Source organism: Neopsephotus bourkii, unplaced genomic scaffold (genome assembly GCF_033783945.1).
Source record: "Neopsephotus bourkii isolate Nb327-2 ecotype Australia unplaced genomic scaffold, CSIRO-AGI_Nbou_v1 NB_1036, whole genome shotgun sequence".
In the NCBI taxonomy this organism is placed as follows: Eukaryota; Metazoa; Chordata; class Aves; order Psittaciformes; family Psittacidae; genus Neopsephotus; species Neopsephotus bourkii.
This window is the reverse complement of record NW_026901525.1, coordinates 661,711-688,878: the sequence shown is the minus strand read 5'-3', so window position 1 is coordinate 688,878 and position 27,168 is coordinate 661,711. Positions and strand designations below refer to the sequence as shown.

Sequence of the window (27,168 nt, the reverse complement as noted above, 5' to 3'; positions counted from 1 at the left end):
GGCTCATGCAGTAAATCTTGGGAACAGTCGGTGTTTATTTGGATTTACTGCTGCTTGGATCCCTAACACTCCGCATGCCCCCAGCCCCACACAGCCCCCCTGCGAGGAGGGGGCTGCTCCCCCCTTGCACCATGGGATGAAGGGGAGAGGAGCGCTGCTTTTGCCAGCCCAGGAAATCACAAATCACACAGGACGGCAGCTCCCAGCCTGCGGCTGCCTCCCAGCCCCATCGCATCAAAGGCGCAGCTGGCTGGATGCGTCCCAAAAGAGAAACCCCATCCAGACCTCATCCCAGATCCTGCAGGCTCCCTGGGTGTGCTGGATCCATCCCTCGCTGCCCCTGCTCCCTGGGATAGGGTCACAGAATCAGGTTGGGAAAGCTCTTTAAGCTCATCCAGTCCAACCATTGCCCAGCACTGCCAAGGCCACCCCTAACCCATGACACTGAGGGCATCACCTCCACGCTGTGTGAACACTTGCAGGGACGGTGCCTGCAGCCCTGCCCTGGGCAGCCTGTTCCAATGCCTGAGCACCCTCTGGGGCAGGAATTGTTCCTCAGCTCCATCTAAACCTGCCCTGGTGCAGCTTGAGGCCGGTTCCTCTTGTCCCATCCCTTGTTCCTTGGGGGACTGTGTCAAGGACTGTCCTGACCCCGCTGCGTGCTGGTGCTGCTGCTTCAGCAAGCATTGCAAGCACCAAAAGAGGGTTTTCCATGGTTTTCCTGCCTGTCTAGGACTGGGGGATGACACAGCCACATCCACCCCTTGCCCATGGTTGGGACAGGGGGGACATACTCACAGGACCCCCACATCCTCTGTGCAGCCCTTTCTGGGTGCACAATGCAAAGCTGGGCCAGGCAGAGAGAGGCTCCTCGGGGAAGGGAGGAAACCCCAGCATGGGGAGACCAAAGCATGAGGAGACCCCAGTGCGATGCTGATCCTGGCCCCAGTGCTCCTTGCCCCACGCCACCCCCAGCTCAAGCCAAGGGACAGCAGCTCCATCCCTGCAATTACAGCTTCCCTATCAATGGCTGTTGACAGGGGGACACCCAACAGATCAGTGCTGCTTGCCCTGGACAGGATTCATTAGGGAAAGGCAAAGCTGCTGGAGGCACTGGATCCCAACACGCCAGCTGGGCCTGGGGGTTGCATCACCTTTGGCAATGTCTAAATCATGGGAGGCAAAAAGGAGTGGGAAGGTTTAAACTGCCCTGGGAGGTGCTGGCTCTCCACCAGGCCATGCTCAGGACTGTCCTGCAAAAAAGGGAACTGCTCCGTGTGGCTCTGTTCCTCCCTGTGGCTCAGCCCATGCCAGCCATGGAGACAGCCAGGGCCAGGATCCAGCTCTGGCATCCTCCACACCCCAATCACTTGCCCTTTTTCAAGGCCTCCAACATCCAGAAAGGTCACAGATCTGCTATAAGAGGAAGTCCTGGTGCAAAGCAGTCTCCATAGACCACAGACCAGGCAGCCAGATGTCAATAAACATCCCTCCAGTTCTCTAAATGACCCAAAATATGTGTCAGACCCAACAGATGCTCTGGAGATGACATGGCCACTACATCAAGCCTGGAAACAAAAACATCCTCCACTTGATCCCAAAGGACCCTTCTGGTCCCATAGCCCCCATGAGGCTGAGCAAGATGGGCAGGAGATGATGCCCACACAGCCTCTTCGATGCCTCTGCTCTGCAGCTTGGCTGGATCGGCCAGGAACAGCAGCCAAGGGGCTGGAGCAGCACAATCACACCCATATCCATGCTAAGAGCCTTGGAAAGCAAGTGAGAGCTCTGACCCTTTGGCCTGGGACTGCTGGAGCTGAGCAGGGAGATTAAAAAAGCTTCAGTCCCTCTCCATCCTCTATGCCCATCTCACCCACGCAGCACAGCCCCTTAAAGCTCCTCCAGCTCCAACCCCTGCCACGGGCAGGGACCCCTTCCACTGGAGCAGCTTGCTCCAAGCCCCTGTGTCCAACCTGGCCTTGAGCACTGCCAGGGATGGGGCAGCCACAGCTTCTCTGGGCACCCTGTGCCAGCGCCTCAGCACCCTCACAGGGAAGAGCTTCTGCCTAAGAGCTCAGCTCAGTCTCCCCTCGGGCAGGTTCAAGCCATTCCCCTTGGCCTGTCCCTACATCCCTTGTCCCAAGCCCTTCTCCAGGTTTCCTGCAGCCCCTTTAGGCACTGGAGCTGCTCTAAGGTCTCCCCTTAAGGGGCCTTCTCTCCCTAGGCTGACCCAGCCCAGCTCTCTCAGCCTGGCTCCAGAGCAGAGCTGCTCCAGCCCTCACAGCATCATTAGGGTGTTACATTTTTTAGGGTGTTCCCACTCCATGGCAGGGCTAAAACCCTAAACCTGCCCTAAACATCAAACCCAAAATGCACAGCCATTGCAAAAGCAATATTCACTGCTGAGTGTCTGGGTTTCTCACCAGGAGGAAGGGAACCTTATAAATCAATTAATCTTTAACCACAGAGAGAGGCTGGTTGGTGAACCTCCCTGGGATGCTCTCAGGCCCTTCACCAGTACCCATCAGCATAGCAACGGTAGCCATGGAAACCGCCTCCTCCATGGCGACGCATCCATGGCTGGTGCGGGGCGATGGGTGGTGTCCTCCAGCGCATCCACAGGATCCGGGTCTGGGGTCTGTTCCCTACTGGGGGTCATGGGGAAGGAGGAATTGAATGACCTGATGGGGTGGGCAGCGGGGTGGGGAGAAAAGTTGCCTCCAGCTCCTGGGGAGTGGTCCTGGGGGGGGGGAGAAATCCTGATTCAATTCCCAGCATCCACTGCCTGTGAGACTTGCAGGGGGTCAGAGCATCACCCCACACCACAGCAGCCCTGGCTGGGATGTTCTCTGACCCAGCCTGCGTGTGATTGAAGGCTGGGGATGTTTCTAACTCTCCTGGCTGTGAGGAGCAAGAGTTTTCCCTGAGGGAATCAGAAAGGACATAAAAAGAGCTGGAATTTGGTGGTTTTTAAGGCAGCTGTGATGCAGGCTCGGTTCACGTCCAGAGGTTAAGCAGGTGGTGATGGGGGACAAAGCGAGGTGGCAAAGCCCCTTCCCTTGGCTCATGGGCAATGTGCATGGAGAGCAGAGCTCAGCAACTCTAGAGGCAAAGCGAACCCCAGGAAAGCATCGGAGCCTGAGCAGCCCACCTGCATCCTCCCATCGGTCCAACTGCAGTCCCCAGCACCACATGTGGGGTTTGAAATGGGAAGGCTCCTGCTGTGGGGAGAGCTGGCATGGCAAGCTGGGGATGAAAGTGATGTTATCCAATGGTATGGGTGTCCACAGCCACCAGCACAACTCTAGGGCATGAGATGGAGCCAAGGCAGGGGAAAGGATGCATGTGGAGAGCATCAGCAGGGATGCAGGGACCAGCCTGCTCCACATCCCAACAAGTGGGCAAAGAGGAGAAGGAAGATCGAACCAGTGTGAAGGCAGCCTAGAGAACAGGACAGGGCTGTAAATGGAAGCGCAAGGACTGGCTTGCAACCGATCCCTCCCTATCCCCTGGTGCAAGCACAGGTTCTTGCCTCTGCACCCAATCCCCTGCCTACCCTGCTTGCAAAACAAAGAGCAAAACCAGAAAGGCAAAGTCTCAACATTCTGTTTGCATTTCAGCCCATTGAGACAGCTTTGGGAATCCCAAACCCCCTGGTCCCAGCAGCAGACCCACTGCCCTGCATGCTGCAAGGGCAAGAGGAGAGGACAAGGTGGGCAGGGACTGGCTTTGGCCAGGATGGAGAGATGCAAACAGCAATGGGAATGCTGGGCTGTGTCATCCATGGGAGATGCTGACTCTGGCCGTGTTGGAGAGCTCGGAAGGACGCAGCCAGGGTCAGTAATCCATCGAGGGCTGAAAACCATTTTGTCCAGGAAAACCTGAGACCATATTGTGGGAAAAGCGATTATTTCTTTGCTATTTTCCGCAGGATATTTTCAATTAATCACCCTTTGAAAGCGCTTTTCTGGTGTTTTATATAGCCAGGCTCAATAGCTCGTCACAACATGTGATTTAGTGATACTATAAACAGTTGAAATAATATTCACTTGCACATAAAGCTGGAATGAAAACATTGTTTCTGAGCCTTAAAAACTCCACAATTCTTTTCCCATTACAGAACAACAAAAAAAAAATCACTGAATTTCCACTCTTGGATCCAAGGCTGTGAGTTAAAAATAAACCTGTTGGAAAGCTGCTCCAGACAGCATCTCAGTGGCACAGGGACCTGCTGCTTTGGGAAAAGACCTCCATGTCCCAGCATGGTGAGCCCCAGCCAGCCTTTTGCTCATGGATTGATGCTGGAGACCACCAAAGCTGCGTGAGATGGAGATGCCCATGGTAAAGCTAGGAGGCAGTTTGGGGTGCAGGATGCTGATGGAAAGCAGGGAGGGGGTGATGCTCACAGCCAACTTGCGAGCTGTGGTGTGAGCTCACACAAGCAGCAGCCAGGTCGTTTGTGTGACTTCATTCTTTCCCTGATTAATGGAGCCCCTGCACAACAGCTGCCTAAACCCCAGCGCATTCTGATTTAATAAGCCCGTTATTTTATGCAAGTAAAACAATCATTAACATTTAGCAAGGAGCAGCAATTATTCTGGCTTTGTATCGATCCTCCACTGCCAACGCAGGCAGCGCTGCGAGGAGCCAGGCTGGGAGCAGCCACATCCTGAAACCTGCCTTCGGATGCATACACTAGGAGTGTTTCACCATCACATAATGAACTGCCAGGCCTAGGTACCCTAAACCAGGCTCAGCTCTTCCCCCTCCTCCTTGGGATCGTGTCTCCACTGTCATTCTTTATCCCAATTCAATGGATTAGTGCCAGACCCTACCCATTACAGAGTAAATACCCCCGAGCCAGGGCTGGCATGGAAAACAGCAAACCTCCCAAGGAGGACAAGGTGGGTTGCTGCTAACACCTCATCTCCCAGCACGCTGCACTCTTACCTCGGGGGCCATGGAGGAGAAAACAAAGCCAAGCACAAAGCGCAAGTCCCCACCTCCTGCTGCATGTAAATCCCTGGGGAAGAGGCACAAAGGAGCCACGCATCAGCTGGGATTGCATCAGGCAAGGAGCCGGCTTTTTGGGGTCCCCACAAACACCTCCCGGATCACTGTGTTTGGTTGCTGCTGCATCCTCAGTGGGTTGAAGCATGGCCCTTCGCCCCATAGCTGTGGGTTTGGCCAGAGCTGATGGAGCACTTGGCTGGGAACGATGCTGTCGGCAGATGCAGGAATGGAGCAGGAGGTTCCCCAAGCCTGGATGAGCCAGCACAGGGAAAAGCCAAAGCCAGGCCCTGCAGACCCCTGGAGAGGGGACAGTCCCATGCCACAGCCTGGAGCACCGTGATACCCAACTCACATCCCAAACCGACAGTGCCATCCATCCTATACTTGGAGCATCCTGCTGACGTGGGGGGCAAACAGAGACCACCTGCATGGGATGGAGCGGAACCAGGCCAGGCTGGAGGGGAGGGATAGTCTTGGGCAGCCGGGGTGCCTGCACCCCCAGCTCTGCCTCCTTCACCTCCCACTGTGCCTGGCCAGGCTGATCCCTTTTCCACACCAAAGGATCCACAGTGTGCTCCAGACTCAGTAATTCCCATGGGATTGCACATTGGATGGTGACGCAGGCAGCCCTGTGAATACCCAGCACGATGTCCACAGCCCCCAGACCACCATCCATGGTGGGCTCCATCCACCATTTCCTTCCCCGGGGCTGGGGAGCTGCAGCCATCAGCAGGAATTCCTCCCAGTCATTACAGAATTGATTTAATTTGCTCTGCTCCATAATCCTATTGCAGCTTAACATGCAAAACTGTCTGGAGCTTTTCTCACCTTCCACAAAGGCTCCTTTCAGAGCTCCCTCCTCTTAGACTCTACGATGAGGAGCTATAGGGACACATGGGTGGGGATGTACTGGGTGCTGGGCCTTGATGGAGAGCAGCTCCTCTCTGAATTACTCTCCTAATTACACCTGAGAGGCTTTTGGTGGGGACCTGAACTCATTATTCCCACTTAACCCCTTCATCACCTTCCCGGCTATTGCTCATCAGGGGTAAATGAAAATGAATGTCTCTGAAAATAAATGATGAAAATGAGGTTTTATTTCAGCCTCATAAGGGGGGTTCTCCATTCCCAAGGACTGTCCTGTTCCTTTTGGGGGGTCACTAGAGAGTCAAAGCCCCCATCAGCCCTGGCCACAGCTGAGCACCAGCCCTGCTGAGAGCTCGGGGGGGTTGGCAACAGCTTGAGCTCCTCCACACCCCCAAATCTCCTCAGCCAGATGGTTGGGTTGATTACACGCTTCCCAGGTCACCCGAGGGCAACGCCAGCATCTCCACAGGCCCACCAGCCCCGAGAGAGGAGCCTCAGATAGGAAAAGAGCTTTCCCCCCCCTTTCCACCCTATTTGCTACCAGTGGGAGCCCATTCACTTCCCTTCCTCATGCCCAGGGAAGGATGGACACAGCAGGCAGAGGAAAGCCACCACCATGCACCCGATGCCATGAGCCTCTGGGCATCACCAGGTTCAGTTTTAACCCACAGCAAGCAGAAAGGGTGGAATCCAATAGGTGTGGGATGGCTGGATGCACAGCGCCTCGGACACTGGCCTCCTTGTTCTCCCCCAGCCATGCTGCATGGCTGGAGCCGGGGAAACCTAATCCCTGCTCGGGTTTCTCATGTTAAAGCACTGGGGAGGCAGCAGCAGCACTAACAAAACACGATGGTGGCGCCAGCCCTTGAGACACAAGGATTTAATGCCCAGTGCATTACAAGCAAGGCTGGGATGAAGCAAGGTTTGCATGCGTTGCGCTCCCGACTCCTCCATTTACTCCAAGCCCCTAAACCAGAATAGACCCTTGGCAATGGGGGGGTTAATCCTTATCAAGACCATCCACGAGGACAGGACTCCCAAGCAAAACGAAGAGGGATGGGGCAAGAGCACATGGATTAACTGAGGTACAGGGATAACACTGGGGACATCAGGTTCCTAGTGAGGTGCAGTGATTTCCTCGGACTGATGTGCTGCTATCACTGGGGGAATGCACCTGATTTTGGGGGTGTTGAGAGAGTTAATCAACCAGCACTTGAAAGATGTGCAAATACCAAGTGTTTCTTGCTTAACACTTAAATACTCACTTTTTTTTGCACCTTAAAAATAGATCAATGCATGATTACATTCAGAGCGACCAGGTATTAGCACTCAAAAGGCGTGTGAAAACCCCAGCTCAGGCTCCTTGCAAACAGTGAGTGGTTCCCAGTGCACGTGGAAGAGCTTCTCACCACCAAGAGTAACCCAATTCCTGCTGTCTTGTCTCATCACTCAGCTCTCCTATGGGAATTAGAGCAGGGTGGGGAGCTCACACGGGACTCCCTGCCCTCGCTGCCCATGCCCAGGGAGGAGAGCTGATGTGATAAAGCAGGGAAAGGCCAATAGCCAGCCTGGGGCTGCATCCTGGCTCTATCCAGCCCCTCTGGACAAGGCAGCAACCATCCAATTCACTTCATTTTCCAGCTGCAGAATGAACCTCTCTCCCTCCAGAAGTGCTCAGGAGCAGGCTGACGTTTCCCACGCGCAGCAACTCAATTGAGGGAGAAAAAAGGTATTTCCTCTTTCTAATCCACACACAAAGAGCCCTCAACCTATATTTATCCACCCTGAACTTTATCTGCTGCAGTTATTCGGCTGGAAATGTAATCAATCTCCCTTCCAACAGCACCAGCCCCTTCAGTTCAGTGGCTGCGCTCCCCTCCGCATCCAGAGGCATCCAGCAATGAAACCTGGTGTGTGACAAAGACAATAAATACACAGCTTTGAAAGCACGACTTTTCCTGCACAGGAGAGCACCTGCATCTGTTCAGACTCTGCTTTGTGCAATGGGAGGAGACGTGGTCCCAAAGGACCCACTGGCTGCAGGAGCAATGGGACAGGATGCAGCAATGCGGTCACCCCAAAAGCAGCCACCTCCAGGGCACCAGGACCTGGTTCCCGATGTGTCCCATCTGGAATAGCTTAGGCTCTGCACCGTGCCACTGAAGGTAAGGTTTCCAAATGAAAGCAAATGCTTCAGATCTGCTGGAGACCAGAACCTTGACCTCAGCGTTGCCCATCTCTGGTTACTGGTCCTTGCGCAGGAAACACTGCAGGGCTCAGCTTACCAAGCAAATAAAGAGCTGGAGGTTTCAAGCCTTATAAATGAGCAAAGCTCCTGCCAATGGACAAAACCACTCCGTGTTCTCGCTGTCCTTACACTGGGAATGGGGGATGTGAAGGCTTTCTGGATGCGGTGGGAAGCGTTTCAAGGTATCCTGCCTGCACGTGATGGGTGGATGTGTGAAAGGGGGTTATGGGACTGGAAGGGGTTGTTCAAATATTTATACAGCCCGAGCCTCCTTGTTTCCTGCCCCCAGATGAAGTCCTCCTCATGCAATGTAACTAAACAAGCCTTTTCCATGCGGCCTTTACAAGGATAATGGTGGCTGATACAGTGAGCGGGACGGCAGTGTTTCAGCATCCCCATGGGGGTGAAAACCAGTGGCCTTAAGGCACCCCAGCACTTGGGCAACACCATGCCACCAGCAGAGAAGACAGGCTGGGTCCTGGGTACCGTGCCCTATAGGTGCTGGGTGCTGTGCCAAGGGTGCACCAGCAAGGACAGACACCCAGCATCAATTCCCTTCTCTTTAGAGAGGAAATGTGTTTGCCAAGGAGATGTCCAACAGCTCAAAGCTGATGTCCACCATGGATGGAGGAATCCTGGGAATGGCTGAAGGTAAATCCCTGGTGCCTACAGAGCAAAGCATCCCCAGCCTGGGCATCTTGAAACATCCCACCTGCGGGGCCAGAGCAGGGCTGAAATGACCCAGGGGACAATCACTGTTGTGCACTTACAACAGGCTCATGCTGGAGTGGGGACAGACCCCACAGCCCCGCTGGAGGCTTCTGCATCACCCCTCAAGAGGTTTAGCAGAGCAGGAGCCATGAGAAGGGACCACTCTTCATCCCATGGGTACAGCAGCATCCTGGTGTGACACAGACCTCCCCGACTGTAAGTTGTAGGGCCAGCATCCTCTCAGCCATTCAGGTGGGGAAACTGAGTCACAAAGCAACTGGGCAGCATCTCCTCGCAAGCCTGGGAGAGGACCAAGGAGCCCTGGCCTCCATCTCGCACAACTTCATCCTCAGGGGATGTAGAAAGCCAAACCCTGCTGTGTCTGGAGGTGCTGTGGCCATGACCTGGTCCAGCAGCGTTCCCGATGCACTCACAGCACTGTCCAGCCCTGCTGCAGTGATGGGGCTCCCCGGGAAGCAAAAAAAAGGGAGGAAAAACCAACCAGGAGAAAGCTATTTCCAGCTCTCCAGCCTTTTTCTTTTCCCTTCTTTTTTTTTATCCAGATCTAAAATTGATTAAAATAAACCCAGTGATCTGACTGAGCTGTTTCTATTTAGGACCTGAATAAAGACTCGCGAGCGCAAAAGCTTATCTGCTTTGGAGCTTTTTTTCCCCCCAACCATATCAGTTGCTCTAATAAAAGCTTCGGCCTCTCCCCGCCAGCCTCCTCGCACTCACATCCCTTCCACTGTCACGCTTCCACCCTTCCAACTACCACTTCCATTGATGCCTCCTCTCACTGGAGCAAGCGGCCAGGTCCCCCACTGCTATTACTCAGCAGAGCAGTGACAAGGTTACAACTTGCCCGGCTGCTGCTAAGTCCACCACAAAACCCTTCAAAAGGCAAGGATTTCGGTTAAAAACCCTGCTGCCCTCTCCCTGTTTGTTTTCATGGCTGCTGGTGATCTTCCCACATTCCCAGCTCTGCACAGGGCTCAAAGCTTGAGTGCCCACCCAGCACCAAAATGATGCTCTAGCCATGAGACATGGTTTGCACACAATGGAAGCAGCCAGGCTTGGGTGCAAGCAAGGTGGGAAAGTGATGGATGAAGGCAGCTGCCTGGCTGTGTCCAGGTCCCCTTGGATATTTAGCTGTGGATGGGGAGAGCAGGAGCCCCAGCTCAGTGCTGAGAGCACATCTGGATGCTCAGACTGGGGATGGGCACTGTAGCGATAGGACAGGCTGGATGGGGCTTGGAGCAAGCTGCTCCAGTGGAAGGGGTCCCTGCCCATGGCAGAGATTGGAGCTGGAAGAGCTTTAAGGTCCCTTCCAACCCACCCCATCCCATGGTTCTATGGAACACTGGGGTGCAGCACAGGGGATGGACAGAGGAATGTGTTCCCACTCACCTTGCTGCAACACAACCCCAGCAGCAGGTTTGGTCGTGGCGTCACCCTCACCCAGCACTCGGAAGCAAACCCAGGTTTGCTCCGTGCTCCCTTCCTCTGCCCCAGGGCCGGTTCAGCGAGGGACAGGGTGAGGATTAAGGATGCGATAGGGAAGGGATTACCCGGAGCCCTCGCTGGGCACTCGGATCCCGACGGATTGCTGGTGCCGTGGGGGGAGGGCAGCATAAAACCTTTGCATCTGATGGGGTTTTATGGTGTAATAAAACGAAGGATTTACCTGGGGAGGCTTCAATGCTAAAATGACAGCGGGGAGGTGGCAGAAGCGAGTGGCATCCATTTGGGTAAGCCAAAGGGGTCAGGGATTTCTATCCCTCTGCCAGTCTTACCCAGGCACCTGCACCCTCTTTTCACCCATAAGGAAACTGAGTCACAGAGCACAACCCCAGCCACCTCCATCAACCTCACACCATAACCTCTGAAATGAGCAGGAATCAACCCTGCTCTTCCTCACAGCCACAAACATCAGCACCCCAAAGAGCACCCCAATGCCCACATTGCCCCCAGCAGCCCAGAGCTCCCACTCATCCCGGTTCCGCTTCTGCCTTTCCTCGTGCCTGCTTCCCAAAAGGCACAAGGACATGCGGCTGTAGATAAAAAGCCTTATTTTTAGCACTTGGTATCATGAACCTCTGGGACTCGCTACTACGCGTTGGCATCCCCAAGGACAAGGTTTCAGTCTGAAGCATCGAACCCAGGGATGGGGAAGGCGCATTGACATCAGCCAGAACAAAAACCAGGGGATACATCTGAACGTGGCTGGTGTGAAGAGGGTGTCCCCTCCTCTCCCCATAGGAAATGAAGTGCTTTGCACCCTCCAGCTGCACTCACCATGTGGGTCTGGGGTCACATCCCACCCTGGGTGTGGGAAGTGGCAACAGCTCTGCTCTCCCTGGCCCCCAAACCCCACCAGGACCAAGCTGAGCCTATTGGGCTGGACACTGAACCCCCCAAAACCCCACCACCTCCCTTTGTCCCTCCTGTCCCTGTGGCTTTATCTCCATAAGCCGATTGCCGGCGCTGCTGCCGGTGCGGGGCCGCCCGTGGTGAAGGTCCATGGTGCAGGTGAAGCGGCGGCAGGAGCCTGTCTGTGAGGATTAAAGGGAATTACAGCCACTGCTTAACCAGCCAGAGCAAGGCAGGAGTCAAGGTGCAACCTGAGACTGGTCCTCAACCAAGAGCATCCTCCCCAGGGCTCCCTGCTGGGAGATGGGTCCTGTCATTCTCCATCTTGCTCCTAACCTTGACAAGTCTGGTCCAAACCTTCCCTAAACGCAGGTAGGAGATGCCCATGGGGTGTTTTCCCTCATAACAAGGATGTGGAGCTGTTGGAACAAGCCTGAAGGAGCTGTATAAACCCTTCTGACTCGATTACACGGTCCTTTCTAGGCTTAAAACCTACCAACTAAGGTATATCCATTATATATATGCAAAACCTACCAATCAAGGTATATCCATTATATATATGCAAAACCTACCAACTAAGGTATATCCATTATATATATGCGAAACCTACCAATCAAGGTATATCCCAAGGTATATCCATTATATATATATATAAAACCTACCAACCAAGATATATCCATTATATATATACAAAACCTACCAACCAAAGTATTTCCATTATCTATATGCAAAACCTACCAACCAAGGTATATCCCAAGGTATATCCATTATATATATATATAAAACCTACCAACCAAGGTATATCCCAAGGTATATCCATTATATATATATATAAAACCTACCAACCAAGGTATATCCCAAAGTATATCCATTATATATACACAAAACCTACCAACCAAGGTATATCCATGCCTTGGGATGGTGCAGGGTAAATGGAAGCTACTGGAAGGGGTGGGAGGCAGCAGAGCCAGATCCAGACCCTCTCTTGCTACATATCCCACCATGGATTTAAAAAATCCCTGGTTTTCTCTCCCTAATTATAGCCAGGAAAGGTTTCCACACAGTCTCTGTGTTCTAGCTCCTAATTACAATGCAGAGTGTGCAAAATACAGGTCACCCCGCGCTATTATTACACACCTGGATGGTTTCCATTAATTAAGGAGGGGAAAATGGGAATCTGTGGAGGGAGATGTGCAACACGGGAGCCTGGAGTGATGGAGGTAAAAATACCCCACACGGGTGACTCATGGGCACTTGGCAAAGCGCAGCCAGCACCAGGACACCGAGCAGATGGGCTCCAAAGATGCGTTAATGGCATGTCCCCATCTGTGCTGGCTCCATGGGTGATGCCACAGGACTCCCAGATGGGAATAACGGGGTATTTGGGGTGTCTTTGTGTATAGAGGAGGAGGAGCACGTGGTGAGCAGTGGGTGCTGTGCTGAAGTGGGTGAGTGAGTGAGATGCTCTCCCCAACAGCACATAAATACCCATCGGCTGGAGCACAGGGAGCCTCTGCTCCCACCAGCATCACAGAGGGATTAATCATAGGCTTCATAGTGCAACACCAGGACCCTTCAGAACCCTCTTTGTGCACCCAGATGGGCTCCCAGGAGCAGCATTTGGCTTCACAGGAGCCTCTTTACACCCTTCCTCACCCTTCCCAAGCAACACAAGGCCAGCTCTGGCTCCCACTTTGGGCTGGGTCATAACTCAAGTGAAGAAACGGCTCAAAGAAATAAAGAGCTCAGATAAAGAAACGGGGCTATTATTTCGTTGTGCCCCAATTCTCAGCCCTGGAGCCTCATTTCAGTCGGGTTGAAAGGCTCCCTCCAGCCAAGCGGCAGCTTGCTCCCTGCCTGCTCAGATAACAGCCCTTTGCTAACAATGAAAAGGCAAGGAAAAGAGCAATTACCCTTTTCAAAAGCCAGCCAAGCGCAGCCCCAGCCCTCCCGCCCATCCACTGGGCTGGGCTGGTCCTAGCACTGAGATGCAGGCAGGGACCAGCAGCGTAGGTTTGGTCCCTATGACCTGCAGATCCCCTCCTTTACCAGGGAAAAACCCTTCCCTGCAGACGGGGAAAGGATTTGGGATGCTTGTGGAGCCGCACTGATGGCGAGAAGGGGGCCACAGTGTTTTAGCTCATGTCCCCTCCTTAACGTTCAGTGGAGTAGGGAGGACAATGCTCAATTGTGCTACAGGAGGAAGAAAATGATCTCAGAGCTGCTTGTGGAAGGAAAGGTTTGGTCTAGAAACGCCTCTGTGCCAAGAGAAATCACCCATCGACAGAGGCGGGACACGGGAACCGGCCACAGCGCACCTCAAATCTCTTTTCCATGAGGTTTCCCATGGGGAGCAGTTGGGCTCAGCCCAACCCAGGAGGGGCAGAGATGGGATGAGCTCAGCACGGTTATTTGGGGACATAGCCCAGGACCATGGTCCAGGCTCAAAACCTCTTCTGCCTTCAGGCAGGTGATGCTCTGTCCCAGCCAGAGTGACTCGGGAGGCAGAAATCCCCCTTATCCGAGGCCACCATCGTGTTACTCCCTCCATGGAGAGCACCATGGAGTGGCTTGTGCCACTTGTAGGTGACACTGGCACAGGTCAGATGCACCACAGCCATGTTCTCCCACTGCTAAAGAGATAAAGGAGAACTCTGGCCTCCTCCAAACAGCCCCTTGGGGAGCATGGGATGGCTTTGGTGAGCCAGGGTGCTGTCTCCGTGCCAGGGGATGCTCCACTGAAACCACAGGAGAGGCAGCTGCAGGAGGAAAAAGCCTTTTAATGACCACAAAAAGCAATTGTGGGAGGGTTTTTTTAACCTTATTTTGTGTTTTAAATGCCACTTCGTTTCCCAGGATTGGTTTTTTGTGGTCATTAAGGTGGTGAGGGGAACACCGAGCCTCTGAGGATGGGCTGGGGTGAGAAGAGGATGGCTATAGGGGCAGATCTCAGCCCCTTTGCTCTTAAAGGGGGGATTCTCCATCCTGCTTCTCCCACCTCCTCTCCCTCCCATTTGCTGCCTCAGTTTCCCTCTTCTCAGCATCATTTTAGGGATGCTGGAAGCATCCATGGAAATGGCAGTAAACGCATGAAAACACAGGGAGGTTGTGGGGATGCTTCATTCCTGCCATGCTTAGGTGGCACGGGAAGGAGAAAAGCTATCACTACCCTGATGCCATGAAACCCATCACCTACCTGCCCCTACAACCGCTGCAGTTCAGTTCCTGGAGCCCTGTTGCCCCTCCCAATCCCTTCTCATGCCGAGCCACAGCTAATGAACCTCCTAATAATGACTAATTGGGAATAGATTAAAGCCTCTTGCAGGCAGCTGGAGATTAATATCGACTCCTGTTCTCCACCAGCACGCCCCCCAAAGCACTGATGAGAGAAGGAAGGACCCCTTTTCCCACACAGCCCTTTTTTCTTATGGCATTTAACTGGGAATAATGAATGAGAGGGGATGCATCGCTGACCGCTAGGCTGGGGGGGCTGCAAGCTGGTGTGTGCTGGGTGGAAGGAGTCGCTGCCCACCTTCCCTGGAGTTGTCATGGAAATTGGAATGGATGCTGATTAAGATGCTGTGCTTGCCAAATGCAAACGTGCCGCAATCTCCAGAGGGACTCCAGCCTGGAGGAGTAATCCAGAGCGGGGTTAAAGGGGAAGCACTGGAGGGACACCCAGCTCCTTGATGGGGATGGAGAGAGAAGAGAGATGCCCATCATCCCAGACAAGCTTCATGCTTCACAAATGCAGCTTCAGTGGGATTTTCCTGCCTTAGCACTAAAAGGAACTAAAAAACCCCAAAACATCGGGAAGCAGGGAGCTGGGTTGGGATCCTCCAGGCACTGCTGTTCAAGTGCCCACTGCAGGCAAGGATGGAGCTCAGCATCCATCCCAGTAGCTGGGGGATGTGCCGATTGGAGCGGGAGGCATCCCAGAACTGCAGACCCACGAGCATCCGCTGTTCACTCCAGAGGTGGAAACAGGACCGGACACAGGCACAGGGCCCCAGCATCACTGGGATGTGCCCGATGGAGGGTGAGAGGTGGCTCGGAGCCGCCTGAGCCCACAGTCATGCAAGCAGGCAGAAATAGACCCTACTTCCGTATGTAGGACGGAGCCCGCAACGCCAGCGTGGCCACGACCTACTTTCCTGCATCCCGGTGGGATGTGGGTGCATTCCATGGCTGCAGCAGCACCCCCCTACCCAGAGCAGCCCACCCCCTCGGGAAGAGCAGAAATAGGCTGGGAGTCCCGCTTTTGACGCAAACTCCCAGTTTCACACCCAAACCAGCAGCTCCCGGGGGATGCGATGGCTGCCAGCACCTCCGGAGCGCTGCTGGCACCGGGATCTATATGGGAAGGGGCTGATGGGCTCGGAGCTGTTGGTAGGTTTGATCACAAACTCATTGCAACTTGCTTTGGACCCTGAGCAGGCTCAGGCCCTGCTTCCCACACGTGTCACATGCTGGGGCGCAGCTCCTCACATCTCCATCTCCTGCTCATCACTGCCATTCCAGACCCACCAGCACAAGGATCTTCCAGCACCGAGCACATGGTACAGAGACCCCCACGCACCCTGCACATGCTATTTTTGAGTTTATAAGCCCTTTTGCACCACTGAACATAACACAAGCAGCTTTCACCATTGCCTCTGGGATGCCCCTTCCCTTAAGGACTGCACAAACTAATAGGTTTCTGTACAAACACGGCTTTTTCCATCAAGTTAACACAAGAAAACCCAAACATAATCCATTGCTGCTGAGCATCTTCCCGCTCACAGGATTTGCCTGCAGCTTGGAATTGAGGATGGCAACCGGGAGCTCCCAAGGGGAGGAATGCCGATACTTATTTCACAGCCTGGTGTTGCCCTCAGCCTGGGCAGCACTCAGCAAATATCCAGGCAGGAAGGAGGGTTCTGCTCCGTGTTTCCTATAGTAGTAAAGATTAAAATCAGCTTTAGCTTTCTGGGGGAAATAGCCCTTCCTGACACGTTCTATTTGTTCAGAGCTATTCAGGGCTTCCAGTCTCTGCCACTGGAGAATGACTTAGTATTGTAGAGTGAAAATAAAACCCACCTCAACCAGCTCTTGGATATAGTCCTGGAAGCAGGTGAGGAACAACCTCACTCAGTGATTAGTCAATGCACTATCAAAGATACAGGGATCCCCAGAGCAGGATGGTCAAATGCACCAGCATCCCTGCACGGGGACGAGTACCAGCATCCCTGCGCGGGGACGGGTACCAGCATCCCTGCGCGGGGACGGGTACCAGCATCCCTGCGCGGGGATGGGTACCAGCATCCCTGTGGAGGCATCCCTGCATGGGGAAGGGTACCAGCATCCCTGTGCGGGGATGGGTACTGTCAAACATATCAGCATCCCACAGCTAACCACCCAATGACACCCAGGACCCAGCCTCACCCTTTCAAACCCTGCAACTTCTCACCCACAACCCAAAAGCCATCAGATCAGGAGGCAAAACAAAGCATAGAGAGCTCCATCCCAGAGGATTTCAGCAGGAGAAGCCATGAGAATTGTTTCACCCCATGCCCAGCTTCTCCCCTATTGAGATATTTGTGGCCTCTGTACAGAGCAAGGAAGAACCTCTCCACACAGTGACCATCTCCCACCACACGCCATGTTTTCCTCCAAGCCTCAGCTCCACAAATCAAGGGATTGGAAGGCTTTGGAGAAGCATTTCCAGCCTTAAATAAGCAGGAAAGCTGGAAAACGAGACCCTGAGAAGCTCTCACAGCCCAGAGTGGGAAGCAAACAGACCCAAAGTTTCAGTTTCACTAAAGAGGAAGATGTTTTGTCCTAGGTTTCACTGTTGGGGTGATGGCATCGGAAAGGCACATCCCTGCTAAAGGAACCAGAGAATCAAGCCGTTTATCAGCCTGAAACACCAACTGACCCTTGGGTTTCAGGTCAAACCAGGCCAGCTTCTCCTCACAGTTGTGTTATCCCACTTTCCTGCACTCAGTGGAACCATGAGCTCCAGGAAAAGGAGGTTTTCCGCAGCAGAGCCCACCCTGCCCAGGTCACCCAGACCTGCTCTTCCTCCTCAAATCCCCCCTCCTGGGCTTTTCCTTCCTCTTTCTCACCCAAGCAAGCTTCAAGCCATGCAGTGCCCAGAGCCACCCATGCGGGGTGGGCAAACCCTGGGAGCACCACAACCACAGTGGGCCCTCAACCTCCGTCTTCCTGCCTCAGAGCAGCAGCTCTGGTCCTCAGCCAGGTTTAAGCCTTGGCAGAAGGAAAGGAGGAGCCATGAAAAGCCACCGAAGCACTGATCTGTAGGTAGGGAAGTGCAAGGCTTGAGCAAATGAGCTTGACCCTGGTGCCCGCTGGGGAAATGGGGATCATATTCCCCTGGAAGGCACTGGGTCAAGCAAAATACCATTGAAATTCCCCTTAGGGCAGGGTTTGGCCTGTTCCTGTGTGAGGGCTGGTTTCCCTCACCTCCTGCCCCATCCTCACCAGGGGAAGGGGTCATTCACACACCATAAATCCCTCTGCACTCAGAGCTTCCCTAATGAACAACATCCAGAGACATTGAGGCGGCACCAACCCTGCTCCAGCACCACTGCAAAGACCACAAAGAAGGAACCCAACCAACTTCTTGGTGCCCTTGAAGTCAAGGCTTTGACAAGGGCCTGTAGGGACAGGGCAAGGGGAATGGCTTGAACCTGCCCGAGGGGAGACTGAGCTGAGCTCTTAGGCAGAAGCTCTTCCCTGTGAGGGTGCTGAGGCGCTGGCACAGGGTGCCCAGAGAAGCTGTGGCTGCCCCATCCCTGGCAGTGCTCAAGGCCAGGTTGGACACAGGGGCTTGGAGCAAGCTGCTCCAGTGGAAGGGGTCCCTGCCATGGCAAGGGTTGGGACTGGATGAGATTGGGTTATGGGAGGGGGGTTAGAGCTTGTCCCATCCTCTGGAACCATGGTGGTGGGAGAGGAGGAGGCACGGAGCCCACAGCCCCAGCTGAGGATGGGGAGCACATGGGAAAGAGCTGGAACAACACAAAGCGTGTTGTTGGGTTGGTGATCTCGTTTTCCCCTCTAATTGCTCCGCTGTTTTAACAGACAGACATTTCCTTGGCAATTTTCAAGAGCTATAAATGTTTTATGCTCCTTTCCTCTGCGCTCAGACAGCAACATCAAATGATGCTTGTCGTAAGTAAGACCTGGAGAGGACCAACTCGGTGCTGCCAGGGAGCAAAAGGACCAGGACACTGGCCTCAGGGAGAGGGTCCAGCCCCGTATCCACATGGAAAGTCATCATCCTCCCCCATTGTGTCATCTCCTTCCCCCCCACTCCTAGAAGGGGATCCCACCACCCATGCAAGATAAGATGTCTTTCTGCTGCAGACAACTATAGATAGTGCCTAAACCCTTTGGGAGCTTTGTTGCTCTCTGAGATATTTATAGCTGGAGGCAAACTGATTGTGCTCACTGGTAGCAGCTGGAATTGCATCGGGAGAGGTGGGATCCAGCCCATGCCTGATGCAGGGGAGTGGGTGCTGAGTGAGCGTCCGGTCGGCCCCAAAACCACTGGTTCCTTGCACTGCTGTGGGAGAGATGGTGCAGGATGCTCAACTGCTGGAGAGAGATTTAGAATCATTGAATCCCAGCCTGGTTTGGGTTGGAGGGACCTTAAAGCTCCTCCAGCTCCAACCCCTGCCATGGGCAGGGACCCCTTCCACTGGAGCAGCTTGCTCCAAGCCCCTGTGTCCAACCTGGCCTTGAGCACTGCCAGGGATGGGGCAGCCACAGCTTCTCTGGGCACCCTGTGCCAGCGCCTCAGCACCCTCACAGGGAAGAGCTTCTGCCTAAGAGCTCAGCTCAGTGTCCCCTCGGGCAGGTTCAAGCCATTCCCCTTGGCCTGTCCCTACAGCTCCTGATGCAGAATCCCTCTGTACCACCCAACCTGGAGCAAAGAGGACACAGAGCTGAGAGGCTCCCATCCAAACACCCAGGCGCTGAACCCAACCCATTTCACCAACAGCATTTCCCATGGGAAGGGAACACTCACCCCACGCTGCCCCTCACCTGCTCTGAGCATCCAAAGTGGAGCAGGAGGGAGGAAATGGCCCCTTCGCCCCAAAGCCTGGCCCCAGCCCTGCTCCTCTCACACTGCTGAGGGAGGGCCCAGCCTAATTGCTGCCAGCTTGTCCTGCTCACATCCTGACTTCAATACAGCCCATCGGGCTGAACCCAAAGGCTGGAGGAGGGAAAATAAGGGAGAGGGATGGGGAGGGGGATGCAGCCACCATTTCCTGAACCAGGGATGCAAAACCCCACCGGCATGAGGATGGGATGAGCAGCAGGTTGGGAGCATGGGGGCTTTGCCCCCTAATCCTGCCCCATGGAAAGCAACTGATCCCTTCCTTGTCCCAGCATCATGAAGCTGCCCAGCATGGATTCGGTCCTGCTTTTCCTGCAGGGGTTACAGCACTGGGATGCACAGCCCTCGGGAACTGCTGCAGATGCATTCTTTGCTCCCACTGGAGCTGGCAAGAGAAACAGGGAATTCAGAGCTGGGTCACAAGGAGAAGCCCACATTTGGGTCGCTGGGACCCTCTCCTGTACCAGTGGGTGCTTTACAGCCAGGATGGCTCCAGCCGCATCCTCAGCATCGCACCAGGCTGGTGGCACCAGCAGGAAAAAGCTCCTTGGAAAGAAAGAAATCAACACAAAACCAAGGCACAAACACTCTTTGTACCACACTTGTCAGTCACACGAGGAGCCCATGGGGTTCATCCCCCCCAGTCCCTATCCTGCTGCTTTCAGCTCCGCACAAAACCCAAGTGCACAAAGGCTGGAAGGGAGCACCCTGAGGAGACAGCCCCAAAAAGGCACTGTTTAGACCCAAACCCTCTCTCAGCTCTGGTGGGAGGGGGGCAGGACACGAAGCTATTGCTTCCTTCAGACCCTGCCTGTTGCCTTCTCTTTACAGCTGGTGTAATTCCAATTTCCTCTCGGGCTGGGGCTCATTTGAAGCTGGATTGCTGCATGCAGAGCCTGGCCAGGCTGCTTGTTCCTCTCCTCCTCATCCCAGTGGAAATCCCCACATTGCAGCCTGTTTGCGGGTCTTGTTTCGGGTGCTACAGACACAGCCTAAGGTTGGTTGTCTGCAAAGCGAGCCCAAACTTGGGTGAACAGAAATAACCCATCACAGATGCTGGGAGCTGCATCCAGGCGGCTCCACTCACCAGAGCATCCCAGCCCAGGGCAGCTCCAGCATCCCCAGTGGGTACCCAGGGATCCCGGTGGGATGATGATGCCCCACAGCCACTAAACCCAGCACAGGACCCTATTTCATCCCAGCTCATTCCACTTGATGCCTCTGATGCCCAGGTCCTCATTGAACACCCTGATTAGCAAATACATATCAGCACACTCCCTAATTAACACCAGGATAATCAACACCAGGTTCTCCCACTTGCTCTAGTGGAAGGGGTCCCTGCCCATGGCAGGGGGTTAGGACTGGATGAGCTTTAAGGCTCTTTCCAACCCAAACCAGGCTGGGATTCTGTGATTTATCCCTGGAGGAGATGAGGCCAAAGGGAGCGGGGATGCCAGCTGAGGACCAAAGCACCCCAAAGCCATGGATGGGGACACGCAGATGTGTCCCAGCACCTCCAAAAAAGGGAAGCTCCCAATTGGAGCAGCTCCCACCAGAGCTGCATGAAAACCATCCCGATTCATCAACAAATACCTGGCAGCTCTGGGTTTTTCCACTGGGCCAGAGCCAGGGCTTGGGGAGGTTGAAGTGCCCGTCCCTTCCTCCTCCCCATGCTCTCCATAAGCACCTCCTCCCGTGATGCTCAGCTCTGGCTCTTAAACACTGTCACCAATGGCCAGAGATTCCCACGACACCCTCACCTCACATGGAGCAAACCCACATGGAATCATGCATGGAGAAGGAACAGTAAAGGCTGCATGATGCTACTTGACAAATGCATTATCCCAGCTTCCTCTGATTCATCTCCATGGAGAGCTTTCCCAGTGGCAGCACTGGACACCACAGACATCCCCAGCACAGAAAACACCTAGAAAAGTTATTAGGAGCTCACTGGACCCAAAATTGCCTTAATTGAACTGGAAATGGTGGACTTGACACCTAGGTTGGGGTAGTAAAGCCCTTTGCATGCTCTATGCCAGCATCACTCGCTGCCTCTGCAGGGAAAACCACTCTGGGGTGGGAGAGGAACACAGGAGCTTCTGTTCAGTTCCAGCTTCCCTTGCAGAAAATATGAAATAAATCAGATTTTTATCAAAAAAAAGAGCTCATTTTGGACCCAAACTCCCACTCCCTTCCCCCAAAACGCAGCCCTGGGATGGATTTTTGACATCGCTAACACGAGCATCACTTCCACACCGCGCCAAGCCCGTGCTTGGGACCACACACCCTTGCTCAGCAGCTATGGAGCATGACCAATGCTGCTCACGGAGCAGCTTCATTCCCCTCCTCCTCCTCTGGAAAACAGCGTTTTTTGGCAAATTAACTGTTTTGCCAACAATTGTGCTCCTGCGAGGGGACGCTTCCCCCCGGCCCCAGCATCCTCTGCCCCAGTGGGCCCCACATCGGGGCTGCAGCACATGTGCCTGTCCCTATATAGAGTTGTTTTGCCCCTTTCTCGCTCCAACAGCCCCTGTTTCGCCTCTGGCCGAGCCCAAGCAGCAGCCCTGAGGTTGTTGCTGTTATTTTTATCTCCAAATGAATAGTTTGAGCAGCGGCCAAGCTGCTCCGAGGGAGGGAGATGCTTTGCATCGTGGCCACAGAGATGTAAACACACGCCTGGGCAGGAGCAGAGCAAACAGAGGCAGGCCCAAGGGAGCTGAAATCGCCTGTTCTGGGCTGGAAAGGTGGAAAAGGGGGGTGTGAGGTTCAAGAAGCATCATTCCCAGGGTGGGGAGCGCAGTGGTACCCATCGCGGTTCACCCCCACATCGATGCCATCCCTTCCCATCTGCTCAATGCATCACATGCACTGCCCCAAAAGGGCTCAGTGCTGGTGTAGCCAGGACCAGAATGAACTTTTGGAGTCATTTTTAGCAAGAAGCCTTGAAAGAAACAGCTCTAAAGACACTTTCACCTTCCCAGCGGAACCAGGAGCATCCCTGTGTCACCCGCACAACACCAGGCTCCATCCCATTCCTTCCCAACTGCAACAAGGCCCAAACACGCACATCTTGGAGAGGGGAGATGCTGCAGCCAGGCTCAGCTCCTCTGCCTGGATCTCACCACATCCATCCCCCTGCCATGACTTCCAGCAGTTCCCATCCTGCCCCGACGGGATGGGCACAAAGAGGGGCCTTTGCCCTGTGCTTTGCTTATGAAGGTCACGGAATGCTCAGGAGCTTTGCACAAGGCATAAATAAGTGAATTAACCGGGAAGGATGCCACAAAAGCTCCCTGCTCCCTCCTTGCCACCTCTTGCTTGTGAAAGGCCCAGGGAGGGGAGGGACCACTGGGTGCTTCCCTAGGGAATTATTGCCCCCATCTTAACGTGTTGCATCAAGGGAGTGTGGAAAAGCACAAAGTGAGGATGGAAAAGCTGGGAAATCCTCCCCAGCAGCCGCTGCTCCTCCCTCCATGCACACGTGCTGTGTCTCCAGGGACATGGATGGGGAGGGATGAGCATCTTCCACTGGGGCTGGGGTGGAAACCAGCAGCACGGCCCCTTTCTGCCCATGAGAGGCTCAATGGCATCGCCCGTTCCGCAGGATCAATCCTTCTGCAGCAGCTCCTGAGCCGAGGGAGCCTTGTGCAGGTGTTAACCAGAGCAGGGAGGATGCTGAGGGCCACAGCTCCAGCGAAGGTACCCCCTGCACACAGGGGATGCTGAAGGGGGTTTTGCTCCCCATCTCCTGAGCGCTGAGGCTGGGTTTGCAGAGGTGATGGGTTCACACATCAGGGAGCAGGAGGAAAGCAAAGAGCACACCCAGAGCCACACAGGGTGCAAGGATGCGCTCGGACCTGGCATCCCTGCCCTGCTCCAAGCACCGGGAAGGCTCAGCGGGATGAGGACCCCAGATCTAACTGACCTAAAACTCTTCTAAAGCCTTTTGCAGGCTCCTGTCTCCCAGAGCACAGCCCTGCATTGGGAGGCTCTGTTTTGTACCCGGCTCACGTTGTGCCGGGACGGGCATTCCCCCGGCCTGGCTGCTGTATCCCAGGGCTGCCGCGCGTCTCCCGGATGCTCTTCCAAGGGGAAAAGGAGCTTTAGGGACACTTGGGGATTTAACCTCCCCTTTGCCCACACCAGTGGCCAGAGGACCCTGTCTGTGCCCCTTGAGATGCTCTGGGACCGCTCACTGCTTGCTTGTAATGGGAAGGAGCTGGTGCTGAGCACGGCTGGATGGGGAGAGCCGGGATGTGTCACTACATCCAACCACCTCGGGAGCCAGGCTGAGTCCTGGCAAGCTCATTACACAGCACACGATGCAACAGCAGCCCCCAAAGCACCGGGATGCTGAAACCCCAACTCCTCCGTAGGGGGATGCTCCACCCCAAACCTCTGCAGCACCATGGGGCCCCCCGCATTCCCCTTCATCCCAATGGATTGAGCCAAGGGTGGGCTTTGAGGGACTGCAAGGAGCAGGGGATGCCAGGCCACATCCACCCTCACCCCATGGGAAGACACCCAGGACTGCATCAGAATCATCTCCCAACTCCCTACCAAGAGGAGCAGGATGAGGTTGGGCAAAGCCCCAGCAGGGGCAGGGGCAGGGACAGGGACATGAGCAGCCAGGAACCATGGAAAGGTTACAGCTAATCGATGCTCTCAGTAATTAAGGTGATGAGTTGATCCCTAATTAAGGTCACGGCTCGGCCAGCAGCCAGATCTAAGGCGACGTGTCCATCCCCAGCATCCCAAGGGATGCAGCCACTCCCCCAGCACCTCACCACGGCCCAGTGCATGGGCCTCTCTCCAGGGTTAAAGCTCATCAGCCCCCTGCACTTAATGAATAAGCACCTAATTAACATGGGCAGCGCTGCCTGCTCTGCCTGTGCTGGCCCCAAATGGATCCCGGACACCACTTGGCCACCAGCATCCCCACCAAGGCCCTGTATGAAGGAGGAGGAAGAGGAGGAGGAAGGAGTGACCCCGCTGGCTCTCCCAGCTGCACAGAGCACTGCTCGCTCTTGGATTCTCAGGTGCCTAATAAGGGGTTGAGCTCACCCCCAGCCATGAGAACAACTGATGCAGGCAGGGGCTCCTCTCCACCAAACTGCCTGCATCCCCTCAGAGTGGTCCACAGCCGGCTCCAAAGCGATGAGGCAGGAGATGGGGCCAGCAGGGATGGACAGGGTGAGCTCCTTGTTGTTGCCAGACAAAACCAAGCCTACGTGTCCAGGACAGGGTTGGGAAAATCCATTGCTAAGAGAGGGAGAGGCAGCTCCTGTCCCACGGAACACCCAAGGGTTAAAGGGAACCGTTCCCATGGGACCAATCCCAGCTTCCCCAAACCAAGGCCAAGAGGGATCGCAGCCATCAGAGATGAAAGGGAAGCGCTGAGTTCCCGCAGACTTGTTCCCAAACACTCCAGCAATCCCAGTCCCTGCACCGAGGCTGGGAACACAGAGTCCAGTCCCCGCAGTGCAAGGGGCGATCCTCCAGAGAAGGGCTCCCTGGCAGGACCAGGGTGTGCGCTACCCAGGTACCAGTGCTCCAGGGGGTCCCCAAATCCATCCCCTATCCCGTTTGGGCATTCCCATAACACAGCAGCCAGCTGGGATGCACCAGACCGGTGCCAAGTGGCTGCTTCACACCCAGGTGACCACAGGGAGAAACCAAACCTGTGTCCAATGAGACCGAGTGATCTGAAAGCTCCAGTGAAGGAGGGGAGAGGCCTCGGTCCCCTCCGGATGGGGATGCCCAAAGTCCCATGGAGCATCCCTCCTGGGGGAAAGCAGCCTCTCCTCTCCCTCAGGTCCCTGTGGTCCCCAGGAGCATCCCAGCATCCCACCACCTCCTACCCTGGCATTTGACAAGCCCATAACCTTTTCTGCCGAATGATCCTGAACAACTGTGGCACCATCCACCAACCAGCAACTGGAATTCCTCAAATAGGGAAAGGAGAATATGGGGGGAGTGAGCATCTACACAGCCCACCCCATGCGCACCATGGCTGCTGGGGACACCAGCACGGCCCCACTCATCTCTCACCCAGGGATGCGGGAGAGCTGCCAATGGAGCTTGGGTTCCCTGGATCGATAGCAGGGAGGAACATTGGAATATTGGGCTGCATAAACCACCCTGCGTGAGCAGCATCACCGGGAGCCCCGGTATCCATCACTGCCCAGGCGAGTGATTCACACCCCTCATGCTCCACAGCACCTCAGCAGCATCCTCGGAAGCACCACACCTGCATCTGCCTCTTTGGGAAGGGACTTTGGCCGCCGGGAACGCCGGGATCACCCCTCAGGTACCAGCCCATAGCACCCCCAAACCAGACCTCCAGGAGGGTAAGGAAGAGCTTTGGGGCACTGGGTGCAGCAGGTCACTGGTGAGCAGCCAGGCCCTGGGGTCTTCTCCTCCTCTTGAAGAGCAGAGGAGCCTCTCCCCACCCCGAGCTCTCCCATTCCCTTCTGGTTGCATGGTGAAGGCATCATCTTTTCCTCCTCCTATGGGATCCTTCCTATAGAGCATCACTCAGCACCCTGGGTACCACAAAGGCTTCCATGAAGAGCGAGGGCAGGCAGGGTGCAGGCAGGGTGTTCCCATGGAGGGTTTCCCCATTGTGCCCGCGATGGAGAGCAACAGTTTTGGAAGTGCCACGAGAAGCCGCAGACGTTTTCCTGCTGGAGACAACGGGAACCCTCATCCATGAGCACCGGGAAGAACCCGGGCAGAGAGGAGCAAACGCTGCGTGGGCAAAGGGAGCAGCAGCAGGGCTGGCGCCTACCCCTGCCCACCCCGACAGGGGCTGGAGCTGGGAGAGAGATTCCCGAAGGCAGGAATGGGGCGGGGGGAAGCTCCCATCCCAAGTTTCTTGTTCGGGAGCGGGATGTTCCCTCTGTCCCTTCTCCCAGGGTTATCCTTAAGGCGCATCCCTGCGACCTTCACATGGACCCCGCCTGCCCCAGCGCTGGGGGGGGTCTCATGGAAGGGGACACGAGGGGGGGGGCGGTTTTGGGGGTGCTCTGCGGGCAGCGGGGTCCTGAGCCCCCCTCGGGCACAAAACGCGGTGGCGGCTCCGGGATCTTCCCCCCCCCTCCCCGCCGCCTCCCTCCAGTGCCGGGTGCGGGTCCCAGCGCAGGGCCCCCCCTTCCCGCACGCTGCCGCTGCCGGACCCCGCCGGGTCCACGCACAACGCCGATACCGGTGGCGGCAGCACGGGCCGGCCCCAGCCCCAGCCCCGGTGCCGATACCGATACCGGTCCCACCGCCCCTAACGCGGTGCCGATCCCTTCACAGCCCCCCCCCCGAGGGAAGCGAGCCGCATCCCCGCGCCCGCTACCGGTACCTCCATACCCGCGGCCGGGGCGAGCCACGCACGGTACCGCTGCCGAGCCCCCCCCCCCTTCCTCCCCTCCTCGGTGCCGGTCGCAGCGCGATCGCGTTGCGGTGCCCGGTGCCGGTGCCGGTGCCCCCCGCACTCACCCTGGCTCCGCGGGCGCTCAGCCCCAGCAGCAGCAGCAGCAGCACCGCGGGGCTCCGCAGCCCCCGGGGCGCCGGCGGCGGCTCCTCCGCGGGCATCTTGGTGCCGCAAGGACGCTGCCGGCGGCTGCAGCGGCGGGAGCGGCGGGGGGCGGGGACGAGGCTTTGTTGCCGCCGCCCGCGGGAGGCGGGGGGGTGGAAAAAGGGGGGGGTGGGGGGGGGTTGGGAGGGAAGGGGGGGGTTGGGAGGGGAGGGACTCCCCCCCCCCCCCCCCCCCCCCGCGATGCAGGAAGCGCCGGGACTGGACCCAACGTGGGGGGGGAAAGGAGGGGATAGGATGGGGGGG

General features: G+C 55.6%; 1 protein-coding gene across 3 annotated transcripts in view; it reads right to left on the bottom strand.

Moving 5' to 3' along the window:
* SDC3 (syndecan 3) overlaps window positions 1-26,984 on the bottom strand; it is a 34,967-nt gene extending 7,983 nt beyond the window's left edge. The window contains exon 1 of one of the 3 annotated variants that reach the window (XM_061360626.1): window positions 26,826-26,984. In XM_061360626.1, the coding sequence (XP_061216610.1) occupies window positions 26,826-26,921 (96 nt within the window). In that variant the 5' untranslated portion in view covers window positions 26,922-26,984. Of the gene's footprint in view, window positions 1-18,665; window positions 18,726-26,825 lie in introns of those variants that run through there. The other 2 variants (XM_061360625.1, XM_061360624.1) reach the window with 2 other exon arrangements.
* Between the last annotated feature and the right edge of the window lie 184 nt (window positions 26,985-27,168).